This window comes from Centrocercus urophasianus, unplaced genomic scaffold (genome assembly GCF_019232065.1).
Source record: "Centrocercus urophasianus isolate 14NV4802_14NV808 unplaced genomic scaffold, USGS_Curo_1.0 seq_18, whole genome shotgun sequence".
In the NCBI taxonomy this organism is placed as follows: Eukaryota; Metazoa; Chordata; class Aves; order Galliformes; family Phasianidae; genus Centrocercus; species Centrocercus urophasianus.
The window spans coordinates 22539339-22554668 of NW_024884733.1; the positions used below are offsets into that span (position 1 = coordinate 22539339).

At 36.1% G+C, this 15330-nt stretch overlaps 1 protein-coding gene across 1 annotated transcript in view; it reads right to left on the minus strand.

Moving 5' to 3' along the window:
* LOC122160555 (cytosolic carboxypeptidase 6-like) overlaps positions 1–15330 on the minus strand; it is a 292765-nt gene that overhangs the window by 154545 nt on the left and 122890 nt on the right. Inside the window, exon 2 of the mRNA XM_042819164.1 lies at positions 14589–14805. Within this exon, the coding sequence (XP_042675098.1) occupies positions 14589–14805 (217 nt within the window). The remainder of the gene's footprint in view (positions 1–14588; positions 14806–15330) is intronic.

Sequence of the window (15330 nt, forward strand, 5' to 3'; positions counted from 1 at the left end):
AATAAAAGAGATTGTTTGCATACCACCAGCATGCAGAATTCCACAGTGGATTCTAATGTCTATATCTGCTGAAACTCAGCAGAAATACTCTGCATAAGTGTAACTGCCAAACAGATGACAGGGCCAGCTTGTTTGGTTTGTTTTTTTTCTTTCTGCAGTGGGTAATCTGTTGATACACTGAGAAACTAGTATTAGGAGATGCTTTAGTAAAAATGCTGTAGGTTATTAATCACAGCTTTGGGTTTTCTGACAGGATGTTTTGATAAAATAAATCTATTTTAAGTGACTGTAATGAAATACTAACCCATTTTTGAAGGGCTTTTAAGACGTTTTTAAGAAGTTTCAGATCAAAGACTCAGTTAATGTAACCTCCACGCATTAAATATTTAGTACTTACTCAGTCACTTGAGCACTCAGGCATCTTGACATTATAAGAGGGGGAGAGGGAAATTGAGTTTAAGTCAGTTTTGCACTGTGGGATTTTTCAGTTTTTATGTTAAAATCCCAGACATGTAATTTTAATACAAAGGGGTCTATTCTTTACTGTAGCATATGCACCACCCATTAAGAGAATGTTTTATGCAACTGAATAGATGGGAGAATAAATCCTCTATAGAGTCATTTCAGTGGAAACTATTTTGCTGTGATTAAGATCATGATTGAACATTATTCTGTCTCTTAGTTCTCTGATGGACGAAACCAAATGCACACACTTCTCTTTCCAGAGCAGAGTGGGGACTTGCAAGAAGACAGAAATTTAACAATGGCAGCTACATTTAAGCAAGACTTTTCAGACATTTGGATTTTTCATATGAGACATTTCCCCTTTCTGGCATTCCTGAAATCCAAAAAGTTGCTCTTGAATGTTTCATTTCTTCCAAGGGACATGATCAGAGATTTTTAATAAAGATCAAGATGAGGGAAATAATCCTGTCAGGGGATTTGTTAACATAGATGTCTCAAGTTCATAAACTGTGAAACATTAGGGGCTAGAAATGCTTTCTGGAAATTCAGCACCAAATATAAATTCTGCAAGTTCTCAATTATCCTCTTTCCTGCGAAAATTCACTGATCATAGTTGGGATGCAGATGACTACAAGCAGAGAGAAGGCATTCTGATCTCATTTCTTGGCTTACTTGCAGTGAATAATGGATAGGAATGAAAAAAAAAATCACATTAAAAAAGGTCTCTGAAGCTATTATGAACTACCATTGACTCATCTTAATATTTGGTTTCAGAATCAAGATAGCTATTGCTTATTTCAATTCTATTCAACACATATGTGGTCGCATTCAATTTGCTTCATATGCTCAGTTCTGATAAGGATTCAACAATATCAATATGTGGAAACAGGCAAACAAAAAACAAAAACCCCAATAGTTTTGCCTACATTTCATTCATCACAGACATTTTTCCAAAACACACAATTCTACTGAAGATGATTGGACCCTAATTCAAAGTTCAAAAAGCTAAAACTGACCTCTGAAGTAATGATAGCAATACATATTCCCAAACCTGGTAAGCATCATCATTTCATGACCCTATTTGTCATAAGTGCCTTCTGAATGTTAAGCAAGCACAAAGACTGTATGTCATCATTGGTGACACTGAAAGACAAACAGCTACTGAAAACATCTACATGTATCTTATGATAACTAGATGATCTCATCTTTTTTTTTTTCCTCAAAGACTTACGTTCCATTTTCCCCTGCTTTTACTCCTGGTGACGGCTCTGGTGCGCCTGCTTTCTCTGGCCACTTTAAATTATATGAACCAGAGGGGCAAGAAGGTACAAGGAAGCAGTTTTGTACATAAACTTAGCTTTTTTTATGTGTGGTTGCTTCTCTGTACACAGCGCTGTGAGACTGTCAAATAATAAATAAACGAAGGCTTACACCTCTTAAGAAGAAACGAGGGTAGATTAAAAAAAAATATCCAAAATAGAAGCCAATACTAAACTTACAAAGCATATAAAGTACTCCAGTAATTCTCCCATTGATTTATCCAAGAGGTAGTAAAGATTTATCTGCAAGGTACTACCAAAAAAAGGTTGTCTTTTGTTCCTTTGTATTGTTAGGAGTAGAGACCTGTATAGAAGTCACATAATGAGATATCAACTCACAGGTTATACCAGAAGAATTTAGGTGTACAAGTGGAAATTTAAATTCTTTCTAGAATGTTATAAGTCAGTGACATTCTCAAAACTAGCACAAAGCCTAGGCAGATAATTTAATAATTGGTTAATTCTGAAAAACCTTTGAGAAAATTTTTTGAACGTAATCTTGGAAAACCATTGCTGTAATGAAACATGGCACAAGAGAGGTCAGATATCAGCTCTCCTTGCATCACTGCCTCTGTAACAGACATTAAACTCAAAAAGAAGGCAACATTGATGGAGAGAGAGTAATGGGACTGTGACCAATGCTGCAGCGTAGGTGTCACGGGAAATGAAAGAAATAATGGAGGTAGATTTGGTATTAGTGGAAAGAACTTCAAAGGCCTTCTACAAATTTTACGGAAACTGACAGCAATATCATGAATTATGATTTGACTGTGGCACTTTTAGGTGCTATATAGATTTGAAAACAATGACGGGGATAAAAGGAGAGCTTTTCAAAAGTTAGCAGCAATAAATAACTCCAATACTACTGACTGGTAGGCAGGAAAAGTTAAAATTATCACATAATAAATTTCCCTTCCAGAAATTCACGCTATTCTAGTAGATTCTGGTTTATCATTAGATAGCATGTTTAAACTTGCCATGAACATGACTTCCTGGTCTAGGATACAAAAGAAGAGGATTGGCACAAAGCAATGTCCATGTTGGAATAAGATAAAATGGGTATCTGAAAAGAAGAAGACTTGGCTATATGTTGTCTGTTTATGAGCAAACTGTTTTACATCTTTGGCATTCAGGATCCTTGGCAGTAAACAACACAAAATCAGCTTACCCAATTGTGGTAAAGTTGAAGGTCTTTCCTAGAGAGATCTGACTCACATTGTCCCTGGAACAAAACTGCAAAATTTAGTATTCTTGTTGGCTGCAAACAGGGGTACAGATGGGTAGTCCCAGCACACGGAATATAGTATGAATCTGCTGTAAGGATTTCTATTCATAATCATTGTTGAAATACATCTTCCATCAGCGTTACACTGATAAGTTAAGTGTGGCCAGGGAGATCTGATGATGTATGACCAGTTCCAGAGGTTTGTTAGGGGTTTACTATCACATCTTTTTCTTCACAGTAGACTACAGTCATTACATTGTAATTATTATGGGGTATTTTTGAGTCAAAAAAGAAAACATTTTAAGATCTAATACCATTGTAATTTTCAGTAAGCTTCCCTGTAATAATTCCCGAGAAGCAAAATGATAGGAATTGAACATTTGTGCATGTAGGCTCCCCGTTCTATCAAGGACACAAATAAATAATTAACGGTTTCCAATAGCACATATAGTCTGTGCTGCTGTCACTGTGTAGGCTATCCTACATCCTCACACTTGTAGCACTTGGGACGTTAGAAACAAAACAAAGCCTAAAAGATGAACACCTTAGAAGAAAAAAGAAAGCAAACAATAAAGGAGATTAGGAAAGGATTTTAAAATGCACTCCTCATCCACTACTGCAAAAGTGTACTTCTGGAAATTTCGGATTTTTCAGTTTACTTCACCTGATATTAATTTGGTGTTTCATACTGATGTTAAGAGTCGAGATGGTTGTTATTCAGGATAATTACAAACTATCATTTTCCCTTCTTTTCTGATTTAACTTTCTAATAAGAAGAGAGTACACTACGTATTTTGTAACATGCATATATTAATTGTAGCTTCGAAGGAATGAAGTTCAGCTCACTGAGAGAAAAGTTGTTTTTTTTATCTCTAACTCTCTGGGAACATGAAAAATCTGAGATTCCAGAGACCCTGTCTCATTTTACTTCATTACTGTCATAGCAACAAATGATCTTGAAGTATAGTATGCAACATCTATCACCATTTCTATTATAGCTCTAGATACTAACTTGTTTTTGTTAATAGCTAGCATAAACTAGTCTCTGTACTCTTTGGAATTTAGTTGATGAACTGCAAAACAAATGGTTATAGTTAATAAAATTATATTTTGCCATCTGTGTCCAGTAATGAGAAAATCTGAATTATAGGAATGAAGAAAAAATGAAGTTTTCTGCCAAACAAATCAATACATCCCACCTCTTTGTCAGCACTGAATTAGATATTTTATATTGCTGCATATTTCCCTCATTGGTTGCCATGGCTAATTGGAATTTCAGCCAAGATAGGACATATAGGAATTCTGTTTGATCACAAGGAACATAATATCTTTCTACACGTCTGTGCAGTATAAGCCTATAATGTTACTTGGTCTGTGTGCACCCAAGGCTAATTGGGTCCTCCTCTAAATGGAGGACTGCAGTGGAAGCACTGCTGTGATATTTGCTGTTAAAAAATCTTATCTATTTCTACACAAGAAATCTAGAGGATACATGCAGTTTTATTTCTAAAGCTGTGAAGGATTTCAAAATCAGCTAGAGATGAAAACAAATGTGGTGCTGCCAGAGTATCTTGTAAGGATGAAGACAACAGCTGAAAATCATACCTTGGAAACATACATTCTTCTTTCCTTAGTTCACATGCTGAGCTGTTTGTTCTCTTGAGGATGAGAATACATACTGTCTGTATTCTTCATTAAGATGAACAAAACACTTCAATCACATATTAAAAAAAAAAAAACTTACAGGTTCTCTGGGACTCCACAATACCATTAATTCCTGAAAGAACAAATGGTCCTCAAGCAAAAGACACCAAAGTACTTTATGTCGGTAATTTAATTGCCTGAAGCATAGTAAAGATCTAGACAATTTCCCTTAAGATATAAGGAAGAAGACGGACTACAGGGCAATATGAAACTAACTCATTTCCACTCACTGCAAGCAAAGATTCAATGCCTTTGAGCAGTAATGCTATTCTTCTCTGGCCATTACCTTTCAGATTTTGAAATATTCATGGTTTGGATTAATATCAATGTCCAGGTCTTAAACAAATCTTGATGAATCTTGATGCCAGAATTCCTCCTATTTTTCCAACACATCACCACCAACTTTAGCCCTCATCTGTTAATCTATAAAGTGCCCTTAATAGGTCATCTGACATTCTATAAATTCTCCATTGGATATAATACCTTAGAGGTTATTTTTCATTCTCATGAGGCAAATAGGAAAAACACAATTGAGGTTTTGGGTCACATGAACTGTGCAAAATAACTGATTCAATTTCTAAATATCTTCTTGCATGCTGAGGACAACATTTTGAAGAGCTCTGCAGTTGTAAATGGAATCTGGTTCCCAAAACATTAGATTTCCTTTTGGTATATGACTATCAAAAGTTTCACTTTATTATTTTTCTTCTGTCAAAACACCTGAAAGATCAACTTCGTATTTTCATATTTTCAAATCTGTATGCCAAACTGTGTTTGCCCCAAGGAGACAAATCAGTTGTACTACCTGTGGTCCTGACCACAATGATCTATTCTGAAGAGAAATTCCTTTTGAATTAGTTCTGCTTACTATGGATAAACTAGGAAAATTAATATCAAAGTCTTTATCACGTATTGCTTCTATTTAATTCCATTTTCTGTAGTAGTCTCATTACCTATAAGATGGCTGCAATGACACTACCATCGGATGGATGACATATTTTCTGAAACTGTTCTTTATTTTTTTTTAATGAGTATAGATGTAAATTCCTGAAATTGATTAAATGCCTCCTTTGTCTTCATCCACAGTACTTGTTTATCATCAGATGAATTTAACATCAGATAAGGTAGCTCACAAAAACAAACTTTCTCTAAAAACGTATGTCCGTAATTCTAAAGAATTCTGAGTGAAAACTTTGGACTGGGCCTAAGAATGACATTCTTTTTCATAGAAACTGCCACACAACTGAGACCTTTGCAATGTGTGTTCAATTCTGAGACTGTTCTCTGCTGCCACAGTATGGTGCTCAGCTGCTGCTTGAAAACATAAATAAGAGGATCTTTTTCAGAGACCACAGTTATTTTCACGTATCAATATAATTGGTTGCTATGTAAGATATCTTTTGAGGAGTATTTAAAATGCTTTAAATTGTACCTTATATTTCCTAAGAAATGAAAAAAAAAAAAAAATATCAACAACAAAACACACCAGCTTACAGTTAAGTAGCTACTACTTTACACTGAAAATCTCCTGCCTCCTCATGTTATTTGTACTTTATTTTGTCTTCAAAACAAAGATAAATATTGCTTTCAGTATTTCTGAGTAATAACAACACTTCAAAAGTAGCTAGCATTTCCTAGAAATACATTCTTTTTTCCCCCAGAACTGTTATGATCTCCTAACATAAAATATATATGAATATGATCTGATGTCTTAAAATAAAGGTGACAGCATCTTCTCTTACATGAAAGCTTGATGTACTTATTCACTGCACTATCCTTTGATTAAAAAGGGCCACTAAATCAACACTGCAAGTAAAAATGGACCTCAGACTATACACACCATTGTCCACTGTGCTTTCTATAATTGTAGTAGGTAGTGGCAAGCCTTATATTATCTCTCAAGTATATATGTTCAAATATTTAGAGCCAATAGTAAGGGCACAATCAGGCAGCTTGGACCACATGAACTACACTTCCTTCATCAATATTAAAATATTTTCTTATTCTTATTATACATTTATCTTTTCATTCCTATGTGGTATAAAGATAATGCAGGTTCCCTTTTGACACACAAACTGAAGTGGTTTTTAGAGCCATCTTTCAGCATTCAAGGCTTAGGACAACCAGGATAAAGTATTACTGAACACCTACAAGCCAGGGATAAAGAGCTACAGAATTGGCACTGATCTCTTATGCAGAAGGCCTCAAGTGCACACCTGATAGACACATTACAAACAGGTCTTCTCTTTACAATTGGGCATTCAGCAAATTTACAGCAAGCTGCAAAAAGGGCTGCAGAATACATTACCTGAACCAGTTTATCCAACAAGATGTGAATGAGTGATGAAACATCCAAATATAAAGTAGCAGACAAGCGCTTCTTTAAATCAAATTTGAGACTTCCTTTTATTTGTTGAGTGTTATCTATTAGGTATATTCCATTATAAGAGAGATGATGAATCGGAAGAGTGCATGCAGGAAGGTTTGCAGAAAACTCATATCCTGACTGAATGTGACAGATATTTTGGTTGCTTGTTATTGAATGGTTTATTTGTTATTTTAAAGGGGAGAGTAACTGGCTCACAAGTCTTAAAATTTAGTCCAGTGGGAAATTTATAATATTAGGAAGTTATTTGAAACCACTTCCATCTCACTGTAAATTTGCTTTATTATTACACTACAAGGAGTGAACAAAACCACTAGACATTGGTTACCAATGACAGGAAGCAAATTCTTTTCATATCCTAGCACCAGCTCTCTAATTCAGCTCTCAGCCTCAGCGTACAGTAGGTAAAGGTGAAACGTTAGATAAGCAAGCCTTTGGGAGCTTACTGAAGCAATCATTTTACAGGAACTGAAATATAAATCAACTAATAACCAGTTCCATTTACATTCATACCAGACTGAAAACATCATTATTCCTTGTTACTTTGTAAGAAGTATGCTTGGGCAGGAACACTGAGATCCTTTGCTCAAAGTCTAGGATTATTTTTTTTTCCTTTACTCATGTTGTTATAGTGCTAGTGCAAGATAATGGCTATACATGAGGGCACTTAGTCTTTATCTTGCAAAGTGCTGATTGCTTTGACCTTGAATGTAAAGGCCCTTCTAGACATATGTGATTTGATTGGAACTATGCCAATAACTTCACCAGGATATTTCACAGGCTTACATTTATTTCTGTGTTTGTGTTTTTTCTGCATCAGAATCATAATATTCAGCTTACACAAATCATACGAACAAGACTTTGCCTAAAGTAATTCGATTTTAATACATTATATTTACATTCTATATTTACCGTAAAGCTAAATCAATACATAATTCTTTCTTTGGTTAAATTAAAAGGGATAAATTCAAATCCTTTTGCCTAAGCAGACTTTAACACTGTTAAATAAGCCTTCAGTCCCAAAACCTCAACCCTACAGATAATGTGGGTGAGGCTAACAATTTTGTGGGTCTACAGATGAAGAATATACATTAATATATAACTCTGTTCTCACACATACATTACACAACAACTGCACTAGAGATCTAAATAGAAGCCAACTAAAACACAGTCAGAATCCCAGTGGAATCAATGCAGTAAAGAGTTACTGGACAAACGCAGCTAACAGCACTGTGTAGCACTATTTCCCCTACGTGTGAGCACATTCGATATCACTAAATATATTTATTGCTTAATGCTGCGCTGGAAAAGAAGGAAAACAAATTTCTGCAAATGAGGCTGAAAGAATGAATGTAATCTAGGCAGTTTGATAATTTCCAGGGCCACATGTATCTTCAAAATATATTTCTGTCCTTCAGAACAAGTAGATTAATCCTAAAATTATTAAAATTAAAAAAGCTTTACACTAGTGTACATGTAGAGGACCCCAGAATTCCATTTTATTTATTTATTATTTATGAAATAACATTATTTCCCAACCACTAACGGAAAAGGGAGTTCTAATGAACAAGTCACTAAACACGGAAACTAAAGGAGGTGGACCCTGTCCCCAGAAGCTTACAGTTGCTCATATCTGAGAATTCAACTAACTGTAGACAAAGAAAGTTTGTCTTCAATCGGGATTACATCATTTATTCATTAAACAAATAACTATCTTCTTGCATCCAGGTATTAACTCAGGTATGTCAGGATGACCAATACGATACTAACATGCTCCAATCCAGGTTGAAGCTCTCTCTCTTTTCTCTACATGACAAATAAATTACATTACACCTACTTTGAACATGTGGATATACATATTAGAAGAAGAAACAAACAGGGAGCATGAGAGTCATAAGTAAGAACAAAGAAAGGTGACAGACTAGAATATGAAAGCAAATTAACTGACACTGGGATGAAACACAGAAAAGAACATGACAATCTTTTGTGGCCCTGGAATTTGCAAGGCCTAACAGTTACTTTGGATTTCCCCTTTGTAACAGAAAGAGGCAATTGAAAAGAATGGGAAAGAACACATAGAATAAGAACAAGAGTCTACAGGGGAAGACGTAAGAGTGTCTGAGGTCCATTAGCTTGTTGGATCCAGAGCAGTTAAGGCTGAGGGGAGGTCTCACAGTGGCTGCAGTTCCTCACAGGGAGTGAAGGGGCAACACTGAGCTCCATTCTCTGGAGACATAACAGGCCTGAGGGAATGGCGTGAAGTCGTGTCAGGGAGGAGTAGGTGGGGTTTAGGGAAAGGGACTGCACCAGAGGGCAGTAGGCATGGAACAGTTCCCCAGGGCAGAGAGCATGGCTCCAAGCTGCTGGAGTTCAAGAAGCATTTGGACACCTCTTTCAGACATAGGGTTTGAATTTTGAGTGGTCCTCAATGGAGCCAGGAGTTGGACTCCATGATCTTCCTGAATCCCTTTCAACTCAGGATATTCTATAATTCTATGATTTGTTACTTAGAGTTTGATAAACAACAATATATGTGAATCTTTCTGGAAATTATTTTCAGATAGAAAACATTGTTCTTTCTAAAATTTAAGACTTAACCAGCTTATATATGTGGTAAAGTTTCTCAATATTGCAAGATCTTAACTTGCAAGACTAACGGTTTTGTCTGCCTTTCCTTGTCTGTAAATCTCACTAGCTAGATTATCTCCCAGAATTTCCTTCAAATTTTAAGAAATTCTCCTTAAAAGTGAATATATGTATGGAAGAATTCCTTGTTACTTTTCATGTTATTTGGCCCAGTGGCTACAGCACTCACACAGCGCAGGGATCATGTACCAAAGGATGCTGGGTTCAAGACCCAGGCTCTGCATTTTCTTTTTATGGGGGTTGGCCTCATCGATCTCCAAAGGTATCTTCCAACCTCTGTAATTCTGTGTTTTATATAATTTTGCTGTAAAGGAGGGTCCACCTCCTTTACTTTCCATGTTTAGTGACTTGCTCATTAGAACTCCCTTTTCCGTTAGTGGTTGGGAAATCATGTTATTTCATGAATAATAAATAAATAAACATGTAAAAATATTGTTTAATATCAATACTATGATATTGTACATTACTGATCATGTTTTAATTCCAAAAGTGGTGGTGTTACTTTTAGGCCCAACTCTACTTCTGCTAATACCCAAACCCAGCTAAGAAAATATTTCTAGAAACATATAAAATCTCATTTACAGTTTTGGGATAACATACATATTATGAATAATATGGGAAAAGCAGCACTATATGTATAGATAGATACATAACTGATTAAAGAGTATGTGCCCTAAGCATATGTATGGATGCACTTTCACATTCTGGATAAATGAGAAGCTAAGTTTATGGTATTGTTAGCATTACTTCTGTGCCCTATTTCAGACCAAGTAAATTACCACAAATTGCATTTAGATGACATTTCAACCTAGTTGCAGTCAGGTCCACTGAAAAGTACAGAATATGATACCAACATGATTTCCATGGCATGATACATCACACTGAAGCCTATCAGTTCTATTTTATTTTTTTTTTTAAGATGAAGACTACACTTTTCTTTTATAGAACCATTATTACATAACCTAACACTGTACACAGAAATGGGAAACTTAACCTTAGAAAAATTGTCTATTTTCTTTGCTTCATGCTTTAAAACAGTAATAAATGAGCAGTTAAAAGGGATCAGTAGGTATCCGTAGAACTGATTAGCTATTTTTACCAGGGTTACCAGTAGTTTAGACATCAAATAAGGGATTTTTAATCAATGAATCAAAAATGTGACATCGGCTGTGCAGGTTTGCAGTCTTGGGGCCTGATTCGGATTCACTCTGACACCATCATGAGAAGTAATTTACATAAATTAAAAGCATACATTGAAATGGTGGAGCGTCAGAATGAAGCACTTTGTGCTCCAATCTGTTTCACTCAGTATTTCAGGTCTGACTTTAGAGACTAGCTCACTTACAGGGCTCTGCATTAGACATAATGCCTTCTTGTTTTAAAATATGTATGTTTAATATTTAATTTAACAGAATTCCACATACTAGTGCCTGTGCTCTTTGGAAATCCCTTTGAGGCCCGTGGTTTTTATGTGCAGTTGCAATACTCCTCAAGCATAATTTGGTAGCACCATTGCCTAACGGAGTAAAAGGAAGTATCTGTCTACAATTAATCTTTTCTGTTTTTGAAGTGAGCGACAAAAATATCGCCAAGCCAGTTGCAATTTGCAGAAGCCAGTCTCACCAATACTTATTTAATTTAGTATGTGTGATAGCATAATGCTAGTAGAGGTACAGGTTTCATCAATCGTCCACACACTTCAAGTATGTGCAGTTAACTTAGATCACCATCTTTAAACAATGATACTCAAATGTTTTGCCAAGTCTGTGGTACTGTTTATAACGCTACACGTACAGATTATATATAAGTAGCAGAAATTGAGCTTGTGTTTATATTTTCAAATGAAATAATAAATTATTTTTCATTATAATATGCTGTACAGTATTGCCTAATATCTGCCAAGATGACAGACTCATTCATAATGTGCACAGAAAACAACTGCACAGTCTTTTTCAAATGCTTACAGATTTTGAACGTATGATCTGCTGGGACAATCTATACAAAGTCTGAAGTTATCTACAGGCAACAATGGCAGAATGAAAACAGCAGTTTGAATGACACCTGGGTGGCCATCACAGTTAGCTTGCAGGGGAGACTATTTTCAAGATCATTTGGCACATCCAGAGTGTGGGATAGCTCTCTGAAGTAAAGCGTTTAAACATTAAAAGGTCAGAAGCAGAACAGCTAAGTTACCCATTCACACTGGCAATGGGAATCTTTGCCATTTGGCTCTGAACCACTTTGCCATTCTGCATCCTAATGACAATTACATGTCCCACACTGATATTTCACTTTCAATTTTCATAGAATTAGTGAAAGCATTTAAGGAGTTAATGGAGGCATAGTACTTTCTTTAGAGAAAATATGAAATTAGATTAGAAATTAGATTGCCTTGAAAACATTACATGCAGGAAAATGTGCACTCAGAAAGCCTTCAGGAGCAATCATCTGAGCATGGTTTCTTGTGACTAGCATTTCACTGTTCCAATACAAAGGAAAAAAATAATCACATAGATCTGTGGCGAGATTCTGTTGTCTACAAGAGGCACAGATCAAAACTTCATAATCCAGGAGAACTTAAACTGTTCCAAACCATTCTCCATCCTCACCACCTTAAACTAATGAAACGAGCTGTAAAATCAGCTGAAACAAACAAAAGGCATTAGTGGCTGTGTGGCATTCAGCAGATATGCAACGGCCTTCCCCTAACATGCTATCGTGATTCAGTCCCACACCCTGCAGGAGGACTTCAGAGTTTGTCCTCAGAAGGCATCTTTACGTTTCCTTCCACCATGTGCTACCAGGGGTATCGTCCCTTCGCCAGGAATAGAGCTTTTAAGGGCCTCGTTATGCCAATCTGATTCCTCTTATCTTATGTAAGGGGCCAGCGTGGTGATGGAGCTCTCTTTTTCAGCTCTAAATCTATCCTATATGGCACGCAATTCTCTAAAGTACAGCCAGCTTCTGCTTTGATGAAGTACTGTGCAGCGAAGACTGAAGGATGCTGTTTTTCACCATTTAAAGATGTATGATAGCAACAAAGCTCTATGTTAAAATATTTAACTCACAGAGAACTTATGGAAATTGTCTATTCAAGCTCAGCAAAGACATTAAATTACCAAGCTGTTCTAGGACAGTTGTGTGTGGAGAAAAGCCAGAAATGCTCTGAGATTGTAATGTTACTTACAAAGATTACAGCACAAGCCTGATTCAGAAGCTTTTTATACATATCAGCATGGTGAGCTGCAAAATGTTACCATATCAATTTCTGCAAAACATACTGTGTGTGTACATATAGATATAAAATCTGGACTTGTACACAGCACATTTCCTGCCACATTTTGAACAGCATCTGTTTGTTTAGTTTGCTGAAATATGAAAAATAATGTTTAGCAACTACTGGCAACACAATGTTAACATGATTTAAGAGTTTAGCTCAGTCTGTCAAAATGCAGATAAAAGACAAATCCTTCTATCTCAGTGTTTTAATCAGTCAGATCAGGGTTCTGATGAATATGCAAATGTGACTGTTTATATACTATTTTCAGAGTGAAAGGAAACAAATTTGGTTTCATTATAGAATTAATGATAGCTCTGTCCCCTAAGATTAATGAGTAAAACCCTACACACATTAAAATGATAGCGCTCCTTCCTCCCACCCTCTGAAGACTTTTTTTTTTTTTTTTTAATTAAAAAAAAAAATTCCTCGTGCCTTTATAATTGTTTGTCCCCCTAATTGGAATGATTAATCATTAATGTCAGTTCAGAGATATGTAAAAGTCCTCTTTAGAGCAAAAACTGTGCTTAACAGACAAAAGGGTTAAGAACAAAATTTTTCTGTTAATTTTGGTTTTGCTCTTCTCTGTAGGTTGAACAATGAGTTTCATGGCATGGAAGGAACTCAGTGGCCTGACCTAATGGTGGAAACCAGTTCTTTATTCCAGAGCAGGTTATTCATATTATTTTCTTCTCATTTTCACAATATATTCTGGGATTCTTTTTAAAGCCTGAGCTGCCAGAATCAGCAGCCTTCATAAAAACTGCAGCTTTCATTTTCTGACACACACATACACTACAAGTTTGGACCAAATCAAGTCTCAGAGAAGAGATTTAGACTATAGAACACGTGCACTATCATGTCTGAGAAAACAAAAGGGAAAAAGTATCAGCAATTTCTTTTCTTAATCTGATGATTTCTGAATTGATGTGGCAGTGGCTGAGTCATGATTTCCAAATCTTCAGGACAAGAAACATTTCAGAGAAAGGTTGCAGCAAATTATATTCAGCCTTAACATTAAACCTCCTTCCTCCACCAGAACTGTCATATTTCATTTTTGTATGGCCACTAGGGTCTATATATTGAGAGAACTAAACCCCTTTTTAGTTAAATTTACCAAAGCAGACAATCTTAAGACTAAATAAAATAAGTTGCTTTTAAAATGCTTTGCATTACTTTACTAGGAAAAGCTGTATTCTCGTTCCAAAGATTCTTATTTCTTTCTGAATAGGAAAGCTTTTTCCATAAAATCAAATAGATAGAAAACTCTAAAAATCACATTTCTTCAATAAAGCTGCTTCAGTTACTTCCTTTAGTGGTCAGTTGGTCCTACGTGGGAATTTTAGCATTGCCTTGCATGGAAAGGAAATACTTTACATGAAATTAAATTAGCATTTGTCTATATTTCACTATGTGGGTAAAGCTACTCTGTGTGTCACTGACAAGAGTAAAACAAATATGTGTGCATGTCTACCTTAGCAGGGATGACGAATTATTCTCTGTAAGCATTTAAGGGTAAGCATCCATAATGAAGCCTGCTAGTTGGTAAAAATGCCTATCACTTACCACGCTGAGTCCTAGCAGTTCTCTGCAAAAGAAGTCCATGTTCCGCCTCTGTAGGTTGTCAAGATAGTGCTGAAGGCGAGTATAGGTGTAAGGGTAGCAGTAGGCAAACTGATAAGTGTCGTTCTCACGGTCAAAGCAAAAAGCAAATGACATGACATAGTTCTTCCTGTGATCCGGGCAGCGATAGTAATACACATTTTTGGAGGGTATTCTTTGCCTAAAAAATAAAAGCAACATATATAAATCAACATATATATGTTCAAAAGAAATCTGAAGTGAAATGCTTTCTGAGATCCCTATTTCCTCTCATGTAAATGAAGTAAAATAATTTTAGACAGTGTAGATCCCAGAGCCTGCATTTCAGAGCACTCATGCACACAAATTCCATGCTTGGGCTGTGCCAGCCATGGCTGCTGTGCCAGGTCTGAGCTTGTAGGGCTAGTATAGCAGGAGAGAGTTACACACAATCAGACAAACCAACTCCCAGGAAGTGCTGAAGATGCACGGGCAGCTGAGTTGTGTGCTCCTTTGCTATCAAGCTTGTGCAAGCTCATAGTGCTACAGAGTTTCCAGCGAAATCTCTGGCTGGAACATGGCTAAACCCTATGATACACGACTGGTTCATCCATGCACAGGCAAGGCATAATTGGTGAAGGATGTTCAGTACGAGTATATATACAGTACATAGTATAATATATGCCAATATACATATACACACAAAGGAGCTATCCCTCTTAGTAGT